This window comes from Cynocephalus volans, chromosome 3 (assembly GCF_027409185.1).
Source record: "Cynocephalus volans isolate mCynVol1 chromosome 3, mCynVol1.pri, whole genome shotgun sequence".
NCBI lineage: Eukaryota > Metazoa > Chordata > Mammalia > Dermoptera > Cynocephalidae > Cynocephalus > Cynocephalus volans.
This window is the reverse complement of record NC_084462.1, coordinates 71,829,349-71,851,964: the sequence shown is the minus strand read 5'-3', so window position 1 is coordinate 71,851,964 and position 22,616 is coordinate 71,829,349. Positions and strand designations below refer to the sequence as shown.

At 34.2% G+C, this 22,616-nt stretch overlaps 1 protein-coding gene across 2 annotated transcripts in view; it reads left to right on the top strand.

The window, feature by feature from the left end:
- PIAS1 (protein inhibitor of activated STAT 1) overlaps positions 1-22,616 on the top strand; it is a 111,031-nt gene that overhangs the window by 84,803 nt on the left and 3,612 nt on the right. For both annotated transcript variants that reach the window (XM_063089712.1, XM_063089714.1), the window contains exons 8-13: positions 8,142-8,215; positions 13,618-13,778; positions 15,751-15,881; positions 16,608-16,788; positions 20,374-20,516; positions 22,171-22,208. In XM_063089712.1, the coding sequence (XP_062945782.1) occupies positions 8,142-8,215; positions 13,618-13,778; positions 15,751-15,881; positions 16,608-16,788; positions 20,374-20,516; positions 22,171-22,208 (728 nt within the window). The remainder of the gene's footprint in view (positions 1-8,141; positions 8,216-13,617; positions 13,779-15,750; positions 15,882-16,607; positions 16,789-20,373; positions 20,517-22,170; positions 22,209-22,616) is intronic.

Here is a 22,616-nt window from a genome sequence, read left to right as displayed (position 1 = left end):
GTACTCACCTTACTTTATTCCCTCTAGCATCAGAAGGAAATGTCCCTTTTCTTGCTCAAAGTTAATCTTTTATTCATTTATTCTTCTTATTCAAGAAATTATAGAGTCTACCATTTTTCCAGGCACAGGAGAATATAGCATTTATACAAGAAACACACCATCCTGCATCCCCCAGAAGTTTGCAATCTGGTGGGAAAGATGGACATTAAGTAATTGCACAAGTCATCAATGACTTAAAGTTGTGACAAGTGCCTTGACGAAGAAAGACAGGGAACTCTGTAGATGTACAACAGGGCAACATAGTCCTCTCTGGTGCCATGACACTTAAGACAAGATTATAAGGATGAGGAGGAGTTAAGCCTCAAGATGGGAAGGGAATATGCCAAGAGAAAAGGCCGATAGAGCTGGAGTGGAGAGAACAAAGGAGAACGGCCAGAGAGACAGACAGGTGTAAGTTCATATAGTAGATATAAAAATAGATGACAGAAAACCATTAAGGATTTTTAAACAGAGCAATGACATGATCAGATTTGGACAATCTGATTCTCACTTGAGGACTAAATCAAAAGGGAGAAGGCCTATGCAGTGAAGCCAGTTAGGAACCTATTACAATAATACAAATAAGAGATGATGGTGTCTCGAACCAAGGTAATAATGATAGAAATAGAAGTTGACAGTTTTGAGAAGTATTGAAGGGTAGAAATTATATTGATTATGTGTGGGGAGTGAAGAAAAAGGAGGCGTCAAGGTTAAGTTCTAGGCTTCTTAAGCACCAGGTGACATGGTAGTACCATTTACTAAAATGGAAAATAGTGTTGAAAAGATCGGGTTGCAGGGTGAGATCAGCGTGCACTCTTAGACTTGTGGTGTTTGAGATGGGATGAAACATCCAGGTGGAGATGCTCAGAAACAATATTATGAGACCTGGCTCCCTCGTTTGTCTGCTCTTTGTCCTGTGGTTTCAGTTCCTCCCTCACTACAGGCTCTTCTTTGATCTTTCCTATCAGGTCTCTTTTAACTTTTAAAAAATAGGAAAACAAGCTCATCTCTAGAGAGAGCTCCATGTTCCTCCTGTGGTTCTCATCCTGATTTCTTTAAAGAGTAGTCTACACTTGCTCTTTGTACCTTCTCACTGCAATTCACTGTGATCCTTTAACCCACAGTCATTCTGCTGAAACTGCTCTTGCAGATATCACAAGTAATGATCTGATTGCCAGATTTAAAGTATATCTTTTCAGTTTTCATCTTGGATACATCTGTTGCCTTTTTCTTTCTTTCTTTTTTCTTTTTCTTTTTCTTTTTCTTTTTTTTCTTGGCAGGAGGAACCCAGGGGTAAACCCCTGAGCCTCCCTTCTGTTGCATTTGATATCAACCACTTTCACCTTGAAATTCTCTCCTCCCTCTTCTCTGACCAGTTTCTCCTCAATCACTTGCCTTCAAAGGATTTTCTTAAGAGAAGCATCCTAACTGTTGGTATTCCCTGAAGTTTCATCCTTGACCTACTTTTGTACATACTTTCTCTATAAACAATCACTTACACTGTTGTGGTTTAAACTAGCACCAACCCCCAAATATATATCTTCATCTCAGACCTCACTCCTGAATTTCAGACTTGTATAGGTAACTGCCTTCACCTAAACATTCCAGTTTACTTAAATTCATTTATTTAAAACTGAACTCACCAAGTCTTTTCAAACTTATATCCTTTATACATATTTCTCAAATCTGTCTTCTCTATCCCTACCATCATTGCTCTCATTTAAACTTTTATATCCTGCCTTTATTTTAAAAACCTATTTTTAAGTAGTATCTATCTATCCTTTCTTGACTCCTCTTCCTATTTCTCCTCTGGTAGCAACCTAAGTAATTTATACACCAGTGAACCAAAAACTTCAGTGTCACCAGCATGACATATACAGTTTTCCATGATGTGGCACCTGCTCATTACTTCCCAGCACCATCTGTATTCACTCTTCTACTCATACTTTACATCCCAATGATACAGAATTCTTTAGTCTTTTCCAAGCTCAATGCTTTAATATTATTCTCTATACCTCAGAACTTCTCTGCTTCCTCCTTTGCTTAACTCCAATTATCCTTTATGTTTCACTTTTTCTGGGAGGCATCCCAGAACCCCCAGGGAAGATGAGTTGACTTTCTCTTTTTCTTTGAGTTGACTTTCAGTTAGCTTCCTGATCATACTTCCATCAGAGCACATTAGAGCTGAGGTGAATGAGTGTCTTTACCCTCTACTAGGCTGTGAGTTCCTTTGGGCAGGAATTTAATCTTATTTTTCTTGGAATTCCTATTGCTTAGCACAGTGCTTGGCACATAGTAGATCCCCAATTTTTGTTGAAGTAAACTGATAAAAAGAGATCCAGAGTAAAAATCAGGTCTTGGTGCCTCTGTTTCCTTGCCTGTAAAATGAAGTATGTTTGGTTATTTCCAGCCTTAAAATTCTAAAAGGCTGAATTAAAATCTGGTATTAATGAAGGATAGAAGTTATTTTAAAACATTAACAATCTGAGAACAGCATTAGCTAATAGAACAATCTGTGGTGATGGAAATGTTCTATATCTGTGTTGTCCCATATGGTAGCCACCAGCAATGTGTGGCTGTTGAGCACTTAAAATGTGGCTAGTGCACTTGAGGAACTGAACTTTACATTTTATTAAATACAAATTTAAATACAGCCTCATGTGAGTAGTGGCTAACTCTTGTAACTCATGATAACAGAGATTAAAGACAAGATTAATTTTAAATATGGCTAGCTGTAACTTTATTATAGGTCATATAATAAAATACTGTTATCACTGTAGATTATAATAACACAGGAGAACTTTAACTTCCAGATGACTTCCCACATGTTGGTTGATTACAGCAGGATAAATATTATATGCCTTATTTATTTATTTATTTTAACCCCCTTGCTCGCAAAGGGTGAGTACGAGGGGTCTTCAAAAAGGTCATGGAAAGATTTGTATTATCTTCTAATTCTATTTTTCCACGAGCTTTTTGAAGTTCCCTTGTACTTTTATTTCACTTTATTTTTCTTCCATACTTTCTTGTGATTAAACTTAATAGTGCTCCCACCCCCCTTTTTTGTCTTTCTATCTTTTGGTAAAGTTTATTGAACTATAGTTTATAGGCAATAAAAATTTGTTTGACAGTATACACAGATGTGAACTAATCAAAATACAGAACATCTTTCACCCCAGAAAATTCCCTTGTGGCCCTTTGCAATTCATCCCATCCCCTTACCCCCAATTCCTGTAACCATTGATGTGATTTCCACTCTGCAGTTTTGTCTTTTTCAGAATGTCACATAAATGGAATCCTACAGTATGTAGCCTTTTGTGTCTGGCATCTTTCACTTAGTATAATGTTTTTAGGGTTTGTCCATGTGATTTGTTCTTCTTTATTGCTAAGTAGTATTCCATTTATCTCTAGCGTAATTTGTTTATCCATTTGTCAGTTGATAGACATTTGCATTGTTTCCGGTTTTGCACTATTATGAATAAAGCTGCTATAAACATTTACATTTTGTATATGGATACCTCAGTTTTGTGGACATATGTTTTTATTTCTCTTGGGTAAATTCCTAGGAGTGGGATTGCTGGGTCATATGGTAAGTGTATAAAAAACAGTTTGGCAGTTTCTTATAAAGTGGATATACTATTTTCGCATTCCCACTAACCATGTATGCGATTTCAAATTGCTCCATATTCTCACCAGCCTGCTTTGATTTTAGCCATTCCATAGTGGTATCTCATTTTCCTGATGACTAATGATATTAAGCATCTTCTCATATGCTTATTTGCCATCCTTACAACTTTTTTGATGAAGTGTCTGTTTGAATCTTTTGCTCATTTCTTTTTATAAGTCATGCTTTTTGTATACTATGAAATCTTTTACTAACCCAAAGTCGTAAACATTTTCTTTTATTTTTCTCCTAGAAGTTTTATTGTTTTATCCCTTAGATTTAGGGCTACTATTCATTTTGAGTTAATTTTTGTATACAGTGCAAAATAACGGTAGTGGCTCATTTTCCCCCCTTATAAATATCCAGTTGTTCCAACGATATTTGTTGAAAAGACTGTCTTTTTCCCCATTTAATTACCTTGGCACCTTTGTCAAAAACCAACTTACTATACATATGTGAATCTGTTTCTGTACTCTATTCTTTTCCATTGACCTATGTGCCTATCCTTATGCCATACTACAGTTTTAATTACTGTAACTTGATAATAAGCCTTGAAATCAAGTAGAATCTTCCAGCTTTGATTTTCTTTTCAGAATTGTTTTGACTGTTTTAAGTCCAGTATGTGTAATGGTAATGCATAGTAACCAAATAGAGTTTATTTCGGGAATACTAGGTTAATTCAGCATTCAAAAGTCAATCAATATAATTCACCTTCTCAACAAACTAAAAAAGAAAAATTATACGATCATTTCCATATATGCAGAGAAAGCATTTGGCGAAATTCAGTATCCATTCATGATAAAAGTTACAGCAAAATAGAGAAGGGAACTGCTTCAGTGTAATAAAAAGTATTTATAAAAAGCTGACAGCTAATGTCATAGTTAATTGTGAAAAACTTGAGTGCTTCACTGCTAAGACTGGAACAAAGCAAGGATTCTTCCCTTAGTGTTGCCCTTGAGATCCTAGCCAGCACACTAAGGCAAGAAAAAAAAATTCTGACAGGTTAGAAATGAAGAAATATTTATTGTCTTTATTTGCAAATGACCTTATTGTCTGTATAGAAAAAAATCCCAAAGAATATCCAAAAGTGCTACTATAATTAATAAGTTGAGTTTAGCAAGGTTGGAGAATACACGGTCAGTATGCAAAAACAACTTGTATTTCTACTAGTAATGAACAATGGGAAATTGAAATTCAAAAAACAAGAATTTATAATGGCATACAAAAATATGAAATAATGGCCAGCCACCAAAAAAAAAAAAAAAAAAAAAAAAGAAAGAAAGAAAGAAAGAAATATTTAGGGATACCTTGCTAAATACTTGGGACCAGAAATGTTTTGGATTTTGGATTCCTTCAGGTTTTGGAATATTTGCAGAATACCTGCCAGTTCAGCATCCTTAATCTGAAAATCTGAATTAGGGTATCATGTTGGTGTTCAAACAGTTTTGAGCTTTGGAGCATTTTGGATTTTTGGGTTAGGAATGTTCAACCTGTATGCTGAAAACTACAAAACCTTGCTGAGAAAAATTAAAAGAAGACCTGAATAAATGGAGGATTATACCATGTTAACAGATCAGAAGACTCAATATTGTTATATATCTGTCCTACAAATTGATCTATAAATTCAATCCAATCCAATCAAGATCCCAGTAGGATCTTTAAACGTATCTTTACAAGAAAGGATTGACTGGGATTGGGTCTATAGTGGCAAAGGAAAAGGCAAAGATATTTTGGTTTTTTTTTTTTTTAATTGACAGACATTCTAAAGTAATTTCAGAAAATTCTCACACCGTTAAAAATGAACATACAAATCACATTTTATTTTAAGTAATAATAGCTAATATAGGTCAAGTATTAACTTAGATTATTTTAAAACATTTTACATGTATTAACTCATTTAATCTTTAAAACAATGCTGTGAGGTACTAATATTATTCCCACTTACCAAATGATGAGGAACAGAGAGGTTAAATGACTCAACTAAGGCTGAATTCTAACCTAGGCTGGCTTTAGGTCTTCTGCTCTTAACCACTACGCCATGTTGCCTCTCTTGTTTCAATTTCTACTTACTAAACACTGAGCTTTGTTTTGCATTAAGACTGATATTTTGATCTATGGTATTGTTTCATTTAAGTGAAGGTTTAAACATGCAAAGTTCAAAGTCAGTTACTGCTGCATGTATGGAGGGTGCTGGTGGGGTGGTTGGTGAAGCCATGCAAAATGGTTAGTGTATTAGTCAGGGTCCTCCAGAGAGACAGAACCAGTGAGATATAGATGTAGTCATATGAGAGGGGATTTATTAGGGGAATTGGCTCATGTGGTTATAGAGGCTGGGAAGTCCCACAGTAGGCCATCTGCAAGCTGAAGAATCAGAGAAGTGAGTCACATGGCTGTCAAAGTCCAAAGGCCTCAGAACCATGGAAGCTGATGGTGTGACACTCAGTCTGAGGCCTTGCCTGAGAACCCAGGAGGTCATTGGTGCAAGTTCCAGAGTCCAAAGGCCTGAGAACACGGAGTTCTGATGTCCAAGGGCAGGAGAAGAAAGTTATTCTAGCTCTAGGAGAGAAAGCAAATTTGCTTTAATTCTGCCTTTTTGTTCTGTCTGGACGCTCAAGCCGATTAGATGGTGCCCACCCACGTTTAGGGCTGATCTCCATTCAGTTACTGGACTCACATGCCAGTCTCCTCTGTGAACACACTCACAGACATACCCAGATATAATGCTTTGCCAGCTATCTAGGTATCTCTTAATCCAGTCAAGTTGACACCTAAAATTAACCATCATGGTTAGCACATTAGAATTCTATTTGCATGTTTATTTTGTATGACAGTTACTTGTTGCCTTTAGTAAGATACTGTTCTTTAAAATATCTTTATAAGAAAGGGTTATACACACTAAGATTGGGTGTATAATGGCAGTGACATACTTTTCATAATTTGTACATGGTATTAATTAGCATAGTGTTATGATTACTGTATTTTCCAAACTAACATCCAGAAGTTTATACCTTTCTGGATGTGACAGTCAGCCTATTCATAAAGACTTGGAAAATTTGGAATTCCAAGCCATGTGACTTTTTAGTCTGGCATCACAATCACATCTGGAACTTTTAAAAAACTACCCGTTGGTGTCTAACTTCCCCATTCTGATTCATTGGGAAATTCTAAGCTAGAAAGCTCTAGTTTAGGTAATTCTGAGGTGCATCTTAATTGAGATCCACTAATTTATGGAAACAGTGGGATAGGATATTTAAGATTTGGACTATCTCAAAAAATCCAGACTGTATGATCACCACGTTTAGTAAAGGCAGGATTCTTAGTTCTCATAAATGGTTATCAGCACGGCAGACATCTGCTCTGAAATCATTCTTGCGTATGCGAGTTCTCTTGCCTCTTCATTTATCACTATATGTTATCTATCTGGTTACACTTAGTTGGGCCACAGCTCTTAAATTCTTCGATTGACTATGTACACAACCACTCTGCTTAGGGCCCCCTTATACAATATAGACTTTAAAGTTATTGTGGGACAATTTCTGAAATTATTGGAATATTACATTTAGGCATTTCCTGTCTCACCTATAATTTTTTGTTGTTGATTGAGGTTTTCAAAGGTAACAGATGCCTCCAGTTTCCAGATGAGAAGTATAAAGGGTCTTTTCTATTAGACTGAGGGAAAGTAAAAAAATAGCCATGAGAAGTAAAATTACTAGTGTCTCCTCTCTTAAGAACCATAGGAAATTTGAACTGGAAAGGCTTGGAGATTATTTAGCGTGGATTCTGATTTTACTGTAAGTAATATTAAGCTGAGAGAAGAGGATTGACTTGCCTAAGATAGCACAAATAGTTTATAGATAAATAAATATAGAACTCAAATAATAATATGGTAAAAAAGCAATTGAACTTTTCCTTTTTACAATTTGAATTATAATTAATGTGTTTTACAATAAATATAGCTTTACCTGAGCTTTCAAAAAGTTTATAAATGTTACTTTTATAGTTGCTATTTATTAATTTTCTTTAAAATAGAGGAGCCCAAATAATACTAATGATAGTTTAAAAGAAAGTTTTTATGCAGTATTTTAGAGTTATAAAAGAAAAAGGGTCTGCCATTAGTTGAATATGTCAGCCTGCTATAGAAATTTCCTTTATGTTACTGCGGTGCAGGTTTTTGTTCCATGGGTGAGAAGTAGGAAATTTACAGGAAGTGTAGTCAGTCTATAGTTATACAATTGTTTTTCCTTCCTTTGCTTGTTATAGAAATTATAAGCCATATAATTGCTTTTATCTTTGTTCAATTGACTGAGAAATAATTGAGCAGAGTATTTTTGAGTTTCTTTTTTTTATGTTTCCTATTTTATTTATTTATTTTTTTAAATGTTGCTTTAGTAATGTAGCTTTATTAAACTTGCTCTGTTTTCTCTTCAATGAATGTCAGTTAAAGAGAAATTGACCGCGGATCCAGACAGTGAAATAGCTACAACCAGCCTAAGGGTTTCTCTGCTATGTCCGGTAAGTGTTAACTAATACTTGCTTTCCAGAAGGTTTAACATACATTTTCTCTTTTTATTAAGTATTTCCAGTATTTGGGAAATTCTGTTTACTTTTAAAATACGCCCACTTTTGTTACAGTTTATGAAAAGTAGAAAGACAACTAGGCATCAGATTTGAATTTTTTAGATTTTAAACAAATCTAAAATATCCTCTACCTCAGTGAGACATATCTAAATATTGCCTGTGACTGATGATTATCTCTCAGGCATAAGTATAAAATCTCAAAGTAAGGATTGTTTATTGTCCCAGTGTATTTATAAAAACTTCATTTTTTAAAATATAGTACACTTACTGAATAAAAATCTATCCATGATTAGCCAGACATCAATTTAACCATTTTGTCAACAATGACCGTGTTAGAAGGATCCACCAATTAAAAATTATTCTATTCAGCCTGAATAATTGAATTTGTTATGTATATAAAAATAACATAGAAATATTTTTAAACCAGAAATGAGGTAAAAATCAATCATTTGTTTGATCATTTGGTCCCAAGACTTAACAATTTTATTAAACCTGTAGGGAAAAAGTCTCAAAAAAATGTTATGTTAAGGTTTATTTCTTAACTAATTTGATGTTAGGTCCATCAGTAGTAGAGGTGGTAGTTGAATATGGCTTTCATATGAAAATATGTGAAAAATTAATAGTAAATTACTTTGACATTTTGATTATCTTTTGTTGTATAATTAATCAATTTAATCATATTTAAATTGGGGAGAAAGTATGAAGAATGAAAGGATACATCTGTTTCCTGATTTGCTTGGATTGTTCAGGCAGGCCTGATATTGAAAGCTTTTGATTTTGAAATTGTACTAATCTGACAGTGAAGTTATTGTGTTATTAAAGAAACAAAGAATTTAAATAGAAATTAAATGGTATTTGTCTTACATCTTAGTGTTTTGTAATTTTTAAAACCCTCAGACACAGTATGAAAAAGTTATTAGCTCATAAATTAGTTTACAATACTGTATTTTATGTTGCTTTTTGAAAATAAAAATGTTTTTGGTGGTAATTGCTAAGGGAATTTCTGCTTGTTATAAAACTTGTAAGTTACAGAAAAAAATACAATAAAGTCAATAAAAACCACTAAATCCTATCATTTTATATATATATTCTTCTATTATTCCTATAACTTTTCTTATTCCTTTTTATAGCCAATCTTTTTCTGAGGGAAAATATTCTGATTCTAGGTTTTTTTTTTAAAATTAAAAATTCTTTAAGTAACCAGATAAATATTATAACAGTCTATATTGAAAAGAAACTTAAAGAAAAAAAGTTTAGAAAAATGGTTCACACACCAGAGAAGTAGAGGGTAAGAAGAAGAAAAATTTTTTAATGGGAAAACACACACACACACACACACACACTCTCTCTCTCTCTCTCTCTCTCTTTTTCTCACTCTCTCTCTCTCTCTTTTTCTCACTCTCTCTCTCTCTCTCTCTCTCTCTCTCTTATTCTGCCCTCTTTCCCCCACATACTGATTTATTTACTCCCCCCTTCTTGGTTCCTTACCAGCTCATTTTATTATAAAACACCAATTCAGAGAATATGATAAATTTAGAAAAGTACGTAAGCTTTATTTTCCATTTAAGTCACTAGGAAAAGTCTTATTTTTCCACAGTGTCACTTTAAAAGTCTTTTCTGTGCTGATATAATGTTTATAACATTTAACACTTATATGAAGCATGTATCCATACACATAAGCACTCCAATATAAATATTGGAAGTTTTTATTTGTGGGACTAGTTTTGAATTTTATAGTTCAGGTGCTCTTCTCTACATTATTAGAAAATATTAATCACACTTTCCTCTTTGCACCCCTTAATTTAGTGGACCAGTTTTTAATTTTTTTCCGTGTTCCCCCTGCTCTTCCCTCTTTAGTTCTAACAGCAGTTCATTTTAAATTGATATCTGCTTTCAAAATTCATATTATAGAAAAAACAACTATATATGTAATCTATAATTATAATACTTTCATGGGTTTCTGACTGGCTAAAGGGAAAATCCCTTTACATTTATTCTGGAACAGTAAGGCCATATATTTTAGGTATGTTTTCACTCAAAAATAAAGCTTAGAAATGACAAATTATCTATATATCAAATTTATAGAATAATAAAAGAGATTTATTCCCTTTGAAATATGTAAATATAGTGTCTAACTGTGCATTTAAATTGCCCTTGTGATGTTCAGAACTTAAATGAGTTTCTGCTGTTTGTGTGCCATTTAGCTAAAGGCAATGAGAATAATTAAAAATATTTTTGCTCTTAGGGAATTTTTCGGTTCTGATTTATTAAAAGTAGAGCTGGAAGAATCTTTAAGAGCCTGCTTTGTGAGATAATTTCCCAGACCGATAAATCCAAATACAAATGACTTGGAGTTCATAGAAGGAAAAAAATAAACTCTTTGGAAATTTATTTATTCAATATTTATTATTATGGAAAAATTATTACATTATTCTTAATAGCACACCTCTTCCTTTCTTTTTGCAAGGAAAAAGCACATATTTTACTGACATTTTTAGAGTCCTTTTGATATAAGCAGGTTTAAACTTACATCTGGAGTGTTTTTTCTTGTAGCATCATCAGTTACTAATATAGCACTACTATGGTAAGATTAGTGGCATTAAGAAAACACATTTGGGAGTTGTTTTCAAAGTGCTTATTTGCAAATGATACAAATACCTATTATGTCCTATAAAGGGAAAAGGGGACTTTGTAATTACAAGATAAAGATGTTCAAAGCTTAGCTTCTCTCCTGATAAAGAGTTAGAGAAAATCAGTGTCCATTTGGTCAAATAAGAATTTAGAATTTAGTGATTGTTTTTAAAAATCAGGAATATGAAGATTATTATAACAGTTATTTCATGGTTCTTTGAAGCAAGGCATTTGTGTAACAGCTAATAAACAATGTATTTGAAAGTGAACTTCTGCTTTCCTGTGCCCATTTATAAATATCCTTCCCACACCATTTACGTATCAGTGTTTCTTTAAAACTCTGTAGGTCAACTTGTCAGTGTAGCTGATCATAAAGGATTGAGAGTTGCCCTCTTGCCTAAAAGATAGGAACTGGCAGCTGGGATGAGGGCCTTGGAGAAAAACTGCCTTTCAGAGTATAGATTCTATGGCCTATGGCTTGTATTCTGAAATAATCTTTATTTCTTATCATCTTATTCATTGTCTTCATAAGTCATCAGAAGTAGGCTTATAGTTCTGCAGGTCATGAACCTTGAATGTTATTACTGTTTTTGCCTAGGATTTTTAGGCTATGGTAGTATTAAAGCAATAGCAAAAATACCTACTCAGTAGGAATTTGCACTTCACAGGTAAGTTAAGGTTTGATTTCGGATATAAAAATTTAATTTGGTCCCGCCAACTAGATTGCTGTTTGGAAAATGTTTCTGAACTAATGCAGCATATCTTGCCTAATGATAAACAGGTGATTTTTGTGTTACAAGAACTATTTTGTTCTTTTGGCCTTTTTATCAGGTGATTGTGACTCAAATCATAAAAATTGAATAGAAGTGCAGTAAGGGAGTAATGAAGCTATTTAATACTGTATGAGCATAGAAAAATAACTGAGCTGAGGTTTCGGTGGATTTTCTAGTGTACAAAGGGATTTAAAGCAAATATATTTCTGTAATTTAGTTAATAATAGTGACATTTTTGAAAACTTAGTGTGTGTCAGGCACTGTGCAGTAAACATAATTTAATCCCCACATTCTTATAGTATAGATGCTATTTTTATCCTCATTTAACAAAACTGAACCGTTGAGTGACTAAATAAAATAACATTCTAGATTCACACAGTAAGTAGTGGGACCAGGATTCAAACTTAGGTAGGCTAACTCCAGAACTCATACTCTGCCTTGTAAAGGCACACCCTTCATGGATGGTGCCTCCTGGAACTGCTCAACTGAATGCGCACAACTGAAGTCTTATCAGTACAATAAGGCTGCCTTCCTGCTGTATAGCAGGTACATTTCCAAGTGCTGGGGACAAAGAGACCTATTTCTAGTAGGAGGAGACACATAGAGAAATAAATGTATAATTATATGCACAGAGAAGGGAGCTGTCAGTTTACTCTGGGTCCCTCTTGTCCATACTTCTGATACTGTGATCTGGCATGTTCAGGGTCCTTTTTTATTCTTCATTGCTACATCCAGTTGAAGTAAGAAGGAAACAGTGTGATAAGAAAAATGGACCAGAAAGGTTAAGTGCCTTTCCTAGAGGCTCAGTAAATCATTCTTACAAGAACAATAATTTAGGGTCCCAAATAACAGTTAATTTCCTTGGTAGACTAGAAAATTGCACATTTCCCAGAAATTTTTCTAAGCCAAGAATCTTTTCCTCGTTTACCTCATATCCTTTTCAAACTTTTATATATCTCAAGTTTACAAATATGTGGAAAATCTTTTCCTGGTACTTGGCAAATAATGTGGCTATTAAAAGTAGATGACTTCTATACCGTATAGCCATTGTGGGCTCTAGGGACCGCACAGTGCAATGAGGTGTCCTCCAGGGAAGGAGGTCATGATAATGGCACCTCTTGGTGTAGGTCTCTGGGCAGCTTCTCTGCCTTGGGCCATAGCTGGCAGCCCAGGAAGCAGATAAAACAGATTCCCTTATTCATGGGACAAACAACCAATGACAACTCAAGCAACTTTTCCTGGGCAAGAAGAGAAGTCTCCTGACTTGCTGGAGATGCTAGAGGCCCAGGGCCATTTGCTGAATTGCCTATGACGGTGCCTGGTGAGGGAAGAAACACAGAGTGCACATACCTGGCTTCCTCCTCAGAGTTGCCACTTAGCAATTAAGCCAGACATCATAGGGAAATCACTATTGATGCCTTTTTGTCCTGTGAACTATTCTCATTCAAAGATAAGGCTGATAATAAATATTATTGTATCTCTGTGTCCTGAAGTATTTCATAAGATATTCTTTCTTTCCTTTCTGTAATCCTTAGTTAATTGGTTCTTAACTTTTTGGGGGTCAGGGATTGCTTTAAGAATTTGGTGAAAGCACTCTTCAGAAAAATGCACATGCAAAATTTTGCATATAATTTCATGGGGTTCCTGGTCCTCCCCACCAAAAGCTAGTTTGTGAGTTGTGGACTGAAGTAAATAACCTTTGCCATAGATTTTCTGTAGTTACTGTGTTTGATATTCAAAGAAATAGTATAATTTTTTAACCTGTAGATATGTTTCACAGAAAATGTGTCTAATGTTCTTCCACATGGATGAAAAGGAAATACAATATGCTTTAAATCAGAACACATGCACATTGTTTCATTAAATTTCTATCAAAGCTTAAATTTTGAACGATAGTTGTCTAATATTTACTTTTCCTCTCCTCTTTTAAAGCTTGGTAAAATGCGGCTGACAATTCCGTGTCGGGCCCTTACGTGTTCTCATCTGCAGTGTTTTGATGCAACTCTTTATATTCAGATGAATGAGAAAAAACCAACCTGGGTTTGTCCTGTCTGTGATAAGAAGGCCCCATATGAACACCTTATTATTGATGGGTATGTCACTTTAAAGTTTTTTCTTGTAACTTGAAACGACCATCTGTTGTCTGGATTTGTTACCCATCAGGTTTGGAATAAAAATTCTACAGGTAGTATTTTCTAAGTTATATATTTGCAAGATTATCGTGATTCTAAAAATCAGTATTTTCAAAGTGAGTAATTAATATTATGATATTAATTAATTAACTTTATGTCCCCTTGTTTTGAAAATGCTTGCTTTACTGTTGGAATGAGGAGGGTGCCACGGGCCTTGACCAAGCCCCCCCCCCCACTTTTCCCACTCTATTCCTTTCTCCCTTCCTCTCTCCCCTTCCCCCTCAACTGCTCCACAACAACAACTTAGAATGTAAAAATAAATAAATAAATAAAAATAAAAAGAGCAACAAAGAAAAAAAGTGAATAATTATATTAGTTAACTTTATGTAGCTTGTCTTGAAAATTCTTGCTTTACTATCAGTGCCTCTTGACATTAACCATTTAAAGCCCCAATGGTTCTGAGCAGGATGCACTTACACCTTTTCCTAGCATGAGTCCATCTTTCCGTAGATGTGCAGACCATATCAGAGAAAGAACTGGAGATTCTGGTTAACTCAAGCTCATCAAAAATTGGGCTTTTATAGTAGAAGTTTGCCTGTTTCTGGAGATTAGATCAAGCTTAAGTCATGGCTGTTATACCTATTCTCCCATGTAAGGGCTCCTGAAACTGATCAGCACTCTGAATAGCAGCTTCCTTTGTTTTTCTATTTCCTCTGATACACTTGTCTTTTTCTTTTTGTCTTGTTCACAGCATCACGACAGTTCTTTTTTTTTTTTTTTTTTTTTTTTTTAACACTCCTATGTTATATCTATCCTACCGGACATCTTGGAATGTTCCTCTAAAATTTCCCCTATTCTGTGGCCTCCTTTTTTTTTTGCCTTTTTGCAACTGAACAAAAATAAATTGTGAAAAGGAGGATATCTACGAAACATAACACTTAAGGCAACTTATCTATAGTGTTTGAGAAAACATGAATCTGAAGGTAGTTATATAAGAAATTAAATATATTTAGCAATATAAGTATAACCTAAAGCTTAAAGATGTCAGACCAGTCATGGGGAAAAAAGTAAACGTGTAACTTAAATGTTTTGTGTTTAATTTTTCATATATGACTATGATCACTAACTTGCAAATCTGAATTAAATAGTAATATTTTACCAACTCTGTATGTTACATAACTTTAAGTTTCCCCCTTTATTCTTACAAAACACACACACACACACACACACACAGTCTTTTAAAGAAAAATTGGAAAACACAGGAAAATAAAAAAGCTTTTTTTGATGTATAGTTTTCTGGGTTTTGTTTTTACATGATTGTATTTATACACTGTTAATATTTATCCTTTGGTTTCATTTAGCATTATAACCTAAGACAATAACCATAATTAATTTTATGCATTCTTTGTAAATATTTTTTAAATGTCTGCATGATATTTTATGAAGTAGACTTAACATTTCATTATATATTTTTGGTATGTATTGATTCTTTTTATCAAATAAGACATGCTTATTGTAGGCAATTTGGAATATGCAAAAAAGTATACAGAAGAAAAATAAATACCCATAAAGTCACCATTCAGGGATAACTGCTGTTTATATACTGCTCACACACAGTTTATTTTTTGAAATGTAGTTTTCTTGGCCTTTTCTCACTTCTTGTAAACATTTTCCCCTGTTATTAAAAATCTTTGAATTTGTCATTTTTCATCATTACATGAGATTTCTTTATATAGATGTACCATAATTTAGGTAACTATTTTTTTTTTTAGCACTAGATTTTGAGAACAAATATAACTTATCTGTTCTACTTTCTTTTTCCTCATTTATACTTCGACATAATATAAAAATTCTCAATGTTTCTTGAACAGTAATATTTCTAATTTATCTTCATCTAAGATGTGATATTCTAAGGACAACTTGTTTTTTATAGTTTGTTTATGGAAATCCTGAAGTACTGTACAGATTGTGATGAAATACAATTTAAGGAGGATGGCTCTTGGGCACCGATGAGATCAAAAAAGGAAGTACAGGAAGTTTCTGCCTCTTACAATGGAGTCGATGGTGAGTGGTAGTTTTTCAGAAGGGTGGGGCTGTCTGCCTGCCACTGTAAGCCTTGGTTCAATATTAAAATGCATACATTTTTAAAAAACACTGAACAATTTATGGATAGCTCAATAATTCTTATTAAATTATTGATTAAATGTTCAGAAGTAGTAGAACTCTTTTTAAATTCACTTTTTTGCCAGCTTTAAAATGTTTCTGATATAAGATTTCAAGGTAGCATAATCTAATAAGTCATTTGTAGAGAACTGCTTTTGAAACAATATCCTTTTTAAATTTTCAACAGATTTGGTACCAAGTAGTGAACATTCTTTTTTCATTTACATTTTTTTCCTGACATTTAGTATGTTTTTGCTGGAAGAAGGCTATGAGGTTTTTAAAAATGTTATCATAATATTTCTTAAGTATGCCAGGTACTCTACAGGTAAACATATATAATGTTTCTCAAACTGCTCTCAAACTGCTTTTATTCTGAAGTGAACATAAGACATACATTTTGGTTGTTTGCCATAATTCAGAATTGTTTTTCAAAATAGCCCTTTAACAATCAGTAATAAATAGTAGTTTTTAGTGGAACAGAGTCACTGTTGGTTTTCCACTCTCTGGCCCAGCATATTGTGAGTCTAAATTGTAACTGATGCATTAATCTATAGGAAAACTAAGAAAAGAAAAGATGCAGGGTATCCTAGGTCTTCTGTGCTTTGTATTGTAATTATTCCCACACAGGATGCTTGAGCTCCACATTGGAGCATCAGGTGACTTCTCACCACCAGTCCTCAAATAAAAACAAGAAAGTAGAGGTGATTGACCTAACCATAGACAGTTCATCTGATGAAGAGGAAGAAGAGCCATCTGCCAAGAGGACCTGTCCTTCCCTATCTCCCACATCACCACTAAATAATAAAGGGTAAGTGCTGAGACCTTTAAAAAAAAGTCATTGTGAAAGTTAATTTGGTAAATAAGGATTTAAGACCTGCCAGATACAATGATTATGCCTGATTTTAAAACTTAACTTAGCAATCAAAGAATAGGTTGAGGGCCGAGCCTGTGGCGCACTTGGGAGGGTGCTGCGCTGGGAGCGCAGGCGACGCTCCCAGCGGCCGCGGGTTCGGGTCCTATATAGGAATGGCCGGTACACTCACTGGCTGAGTGCCGGTCACGAAAAAGAAAAAAAAAAAAAAAAAAAAAAAAGAATAGGTTGAATTTTCCCCAGATGTTTAATATTCTTGAGAGATTAGGGTAATGCATTAAAAGGGTCTCTTGGATAGAGTATTCATATCAAAAGATGATTCTAGTATAGTGGTTCTCAAACTTTAGTTTACATCACAATCACCTGAGCACTTATTAAAACTCACTCATTGCTCCCCAATGTCTGAATCAGGAGTAGGGACTGAGAAAAATTGTATTTTTAGTAAGTTCCCAGGTGATCCTGATACTGCTCATAGGATTCAAAACATTTGCTTGAACTGGAAAATCTATGCTGTAAATTTAACCCCAAGTTGAGTATTTCAAGTGGAAAGCAGAAGAAAACCAGATGATTTAAACCTGCCTCAGCCTATGTGTGAGGCTGGCGATGAAAGAGGTCAAAGATGACTTAAGTTGCAGTACACAATATTTTCTGTTTTGCAGATGTATTTCCCATATTTCCCAATAGTCTCATGTCAATAATAATGTACCTTGGTTATGCTTCAGTTCAGTTCATGAAACACTGTTATCTACTTTGTGTAAAATGCCCTGTGCTGAGCGTGGATGATAATAAAATGAGTAAATGTAGTCCTAACCTTAAAGAGCTTAATACTTTGTAGGAGGATGATAAAACAAGTAGCAAACTCTAGATATACTCTAGATATAACAGATTGTTAGTCTGATAGGCACATTGGGGATTCTCACCAAAAAAATTTCATCTGTTGCACGCTAATAATAGTAAATCTAGAAATAGATGTGCCTCTTTTTAGGTGTTTATCAGGAGAATCATGTGGCTTGTTGTAACTGAGTAGGAGCTATTCAAAAAGTCCTCCAACAAACAGTAGTGCCAGAAGAAAGAAGGAAAAGAAGAGAAGGAAAGTCCATAGATGGCATTGTTACAAATTTCAAGGTTCAAGAGGAAAAGTTGACACCAGACCAAGAGCGGGTATTTTTGTGCTTGGAGCCAAATCATCTTCAGATTTGATATCGTATGATGAGATTAAAACATTTCAGTCAAACATACAAGTATTATGCAGATTGATATTTTTATTTCATCTCAGTGTATAGACACATAGAAACAAAGACATTAAAAGTAGTAGTAGTATTCTAAACAAAGTGAAATATTAAGTATTATGAATATTACCTCTAATGAAAGCCTATTTTGATGGCTGTTACCCAGCAAGCCTGACATTATTACACCAGCATATTTTATAAATCTAAGTAGGAGAAAAAGAAAAGTAAGATTACCTGGAGTTAGCATAGTTAGAATAAGTATCTATAGAATTTTGATTTCAAAATATTTTATAAATATCAAACCATAAAATGACCAAATACATATTGTCATATGATTTGTAATGCCATAATTACATTAAAAGATATTTCATAAATCTCTAAGTGTATAATTCTCTTGGGTTAAATACTTCATTATATATGTTCTATTCTTTAGAATATTAATAGTAGTCATATGTATATATGTAAACTATTCAGTAGTTTTACTGTCTGGCAATTTTTTTTTTCTTAACAGAAAATTTTTGAGTGTTTAGAAATCTCATGTTTCTTCTTTGGATATTTACTTTTCTGTTTCTCCAAAATAGCTCTGTTTATTATGTTTGGAAAATTACATTAGATGCATTAACTACTTCCTGAGCTTCCTGGTGACTAATTGAACCCAGATAGAGTATTTGCAAATGCCAGACCATTCTCTCTCTCTGTTTTCAGATAAAAACAAGAAGCCTGAAAGTTTACAACATCTTTTTAAGAATAACACCATAGTCAACATTATTAGCCATTTTCCAGTAATGACTAGCCAGTAACTAGAAACCTAAGCCTGGCAAATTGTGTTTTTTATTGTGTAGTGTTAAGGTGGAAATGCACTTCAAAACATTATCGCAATATTGAAAGAAAAGCAGCCAGCCAGGAATTAGAAAGAGGCAAACATCACTAACTGTGAAACATTTTGTTGTCTTCAACCACTGAATGTTTAGTATTCATCCAGAAATTTCCTATACTGTTTGGTATACCAACATGTTTTCAAAGACTAGCATTTCAACTGCTTTCTTCTCTCTTGTAATCCCTTATGCATTATAAGAGGACACAGCTAATGGAAAATGGTACTTTTTATAGATATAAGAGGTTTAATTAAGTTTCCATTAGATGAAACATTTTTATGAGGCGGATGAGACTGTTTTTAACTTTCACATCCCATTCATAAAAATGTGGTAGATGGTCATAACTAGAACTCTGTTCCCGGAAATCCAGCCTTGGCATCTTTCGAAATATTCTGTACCATTGGAAATTGCATTTCCACATCCCAAGTACTTTATATGAAGTATTAAAAGCAAAATACAGCCTCTTTATTTCTTTGTTTTTCTTTATTTTCCATAACTTTTATGCCTATTAGCCTACTATATACAGTTGGGGTAACATATAACCCTTATGTGTCCTTCCAGGACTGTTATAATCCTTTTTCTTTTCAAAATCAGTTAAATTCTTCCTTTTTGCTTTTTCCTCAATTTTTGGTAAAGAAAAAGAAATTTGACTACTCAGCTTTTTAAATACTTCACTCTGTTTTTCTAGAGTTTCTCTTTTTTTCTTTTTCCGGTTATGCTATTCTCCATTTAAAATCTCTCCACCACCTATTCATTTTGGAACATTTCTTCTCCTTGTCTCATTGCCTTTGTTTGATTCAGCAGGCGTTTTATGCAAACAATGTGCTGATGACTGCTGGGCACTGGGTATACCAGGATAAACACTACCCAGCTTTTGTTCTCATAAAGCTTTCAAGTCTGGGGGGCCAGCTATTAACTTCTAACTATGCAGATTACTGCATTCCGCCAGTCTTATCTATATGTGTTTTCTTTGCTAGAACTTTTTGTTCTTACTAGCCAACACTCCAGCACTTATTTTAAAAAAGGTTTCAGGATTTCGTCTGCTGTAGATACCTTTCACTTATATCCCATTGAAGTGGCTCAGCTATAACTTTACCCTACATTCCTGCTCATATAGCTCAGCTATAACTTTACCCTGCAAGTATAGGTGATGATACTGCAAAGACTGTGTGTGGTTTGTGAACGTTGGTTACCATTGAATCCAACCATTTTTCCCAATAGCCTCTGCAAAATGCTACTGAGTATGCAAATTATTTCCTAATAATGGTGGATAGTCTAAATTATATAGTAATTTGCTTGTTTTTGTTTTTATTTCCAGCACAAAAGCAAGGGTTTATTATCAGATGCAACCCCTTCATTTGTTAAATTTAAAAGTTTAACTGACTCATGAAAATTATGCATACCTTTCCTTCTTATAGCATTTTAAGTCTTCCACATCAAGCATCTCCAGTATCACGTACCCCAAGCCTTCCTGCTGTAGACACCAGCTACATTAACACCTCCCTTATCCAAGACTACAGGCATCCTTTCCACATGACACCCATGCCTTATGACTTACAAGGTAAGTCACTGGTTCTTCTGTATTGTCACATAGCATTATGAATGCCTTTGATCTATCTAGTCCTTTTCTGGGTGAGTCTAAGGAAGAATTGGAAGATGGAGAGAACATCTTGGACCCAGGGAATTGAGAGAAATAATATACTGTGGTTGCAAATACTGACCCAGTTGCTTGGTCGTACTTTCATCAGTAGTCAATGTTTTGCTACCAGTGGTATAACTAGTGCAATGATCTTTAGGTTTCGTAGGCCTCAAAGTATTCTGCAAGTTGTTTTTGGATGACTTCTAATATGTGGCTTTGAATTTTAATTTTTATGAACATTAGTTTTTGTTTTCTGATTCTAGTTGTAATGAAGCAGGCATTGTGGGTAACTATATTGTATTATCGTTTGGATAATTCTGAATTGACACATTTGAAAGTTTTAATTTTTGTTCTAGTGAACCTGATTCTTCTCTTTAAAAGCAGTTTGAAATGTCAATATACCCATTTGTATAATATATTTTGAGTTTATAATAATCATTTGCATTATCAAAAACAATTATTAATTTTCATATATCTTCATAATTTAATAATTTGTATTTGTCATATAGTCTAAGAACATTTTTCTTTTTTTCTTTCTTTATTTTTTTTCCCACAAAAAAGCCATATATGCTCATTGTAGAAAATTTAATACAAAAATATAAAGTGAAAGATTTCCTCTACCCTTCTCCAAGCCCACTCCCCAGTAGTTACAGGTACTCTTAGCAGTTTGTTAGATATTTTTCCATGTCTTTTTTCTATACGTATGAGACATACTATCACTATCAAGAACCACAGTGCTATATATATTGTTGGTCCTCATGTTGTAATCTGTTCTATTGTAGTCAGTGGATGGATCCCCAGAGAGTATTTGTGTGGTTGTCTTATTTTTATCTACATCTGCTGTTCTTTCCCCCAAGTTTAGATATCATAACGAGGCATTTCATTAATGTTGGTTTACTTGCTCTTTGTTGCATTACACATTGGGTGATGTAGACAAGAATGTGGGTTGGAAGGGCCTGCTTGCATTGAATCCCAGGAAGCCAGGGATCAGGGCTGGGCATTCTGTTATAGCACCATCCCAGCTCTCAGATCTCTCCCCAACCTGCATGCCATTGTAGTCTCTGATTTAGAATCTGGTACAGACGTGGCAAATGAGCAATTTGAGAGAGAAAGAAAATCTGTGCTATAGCTTATAACCTCTTTCAACTTCAAACTTTCTTGTCTGCAAAATGAGGCCAAAAATAATTACATGCTTTATGAGGCACTTGTGAGGAGTAAATTAGAGTAGATTGAAAGGTTTTTTAAGAGGAGTCAGCGAGAGTATTTATAAAAAGTGCTGTGCCAGTTTAAGGGATCAGTGTTTGATCTGACAGGGCAGCAATGGTCCAAGTCCCTCAAGTGGAGTCAAGGGGAGGGCAAATCATTATTAAAGCTTGGACTTCAGCCTTAATAATCTGGAGATGGGAGAGACATAAGACACTCAGCACAACTCTTTACGTATAAATGAAATTGTAAATGACATAGCATTTAAGACTTGAATTTGTTTTTTTAATTATTGGGGTATTTGAAAGCTTTTTTTTCTTTGTTTTGTTTTTGTTTCTTTTTCCCAAAACTAAAATAATTTTTTCTCCCACAGGATTAGATTTCTTTCCTTTCTTATCAGGAGACAATCAGGTATGTTACATGAAAAAAAACTACTGTTATTTTTAATGTACATTAAAAATATTTTAAAGTATAATACAGTCATGCACCACATAATGACATTTCAGTCAACAAGGGACCGTGTACGACGGTGTGAATGTAAGGACGAATTGGAAGATGGGGAGAATAGGGCCTTGGACCCAGGGAATTGAGAGAAATAATATCCTGTGCATTCCACCACAGCTACGATCAAAGTGATGGAAATTATTAAAGGATCTGCTTCACTGAAGGCAACAAGACTAACACCGTCATATGTGGTCCCATAAGATTATATTGGAGCTAAAAAGTTTCTATCACTTAGTGAAGTCATAACCATGGTAAAGTTGTAGCACAACACATTACTCACATGTTTATGGTGATGCTGGTGTAAACAAACTTATG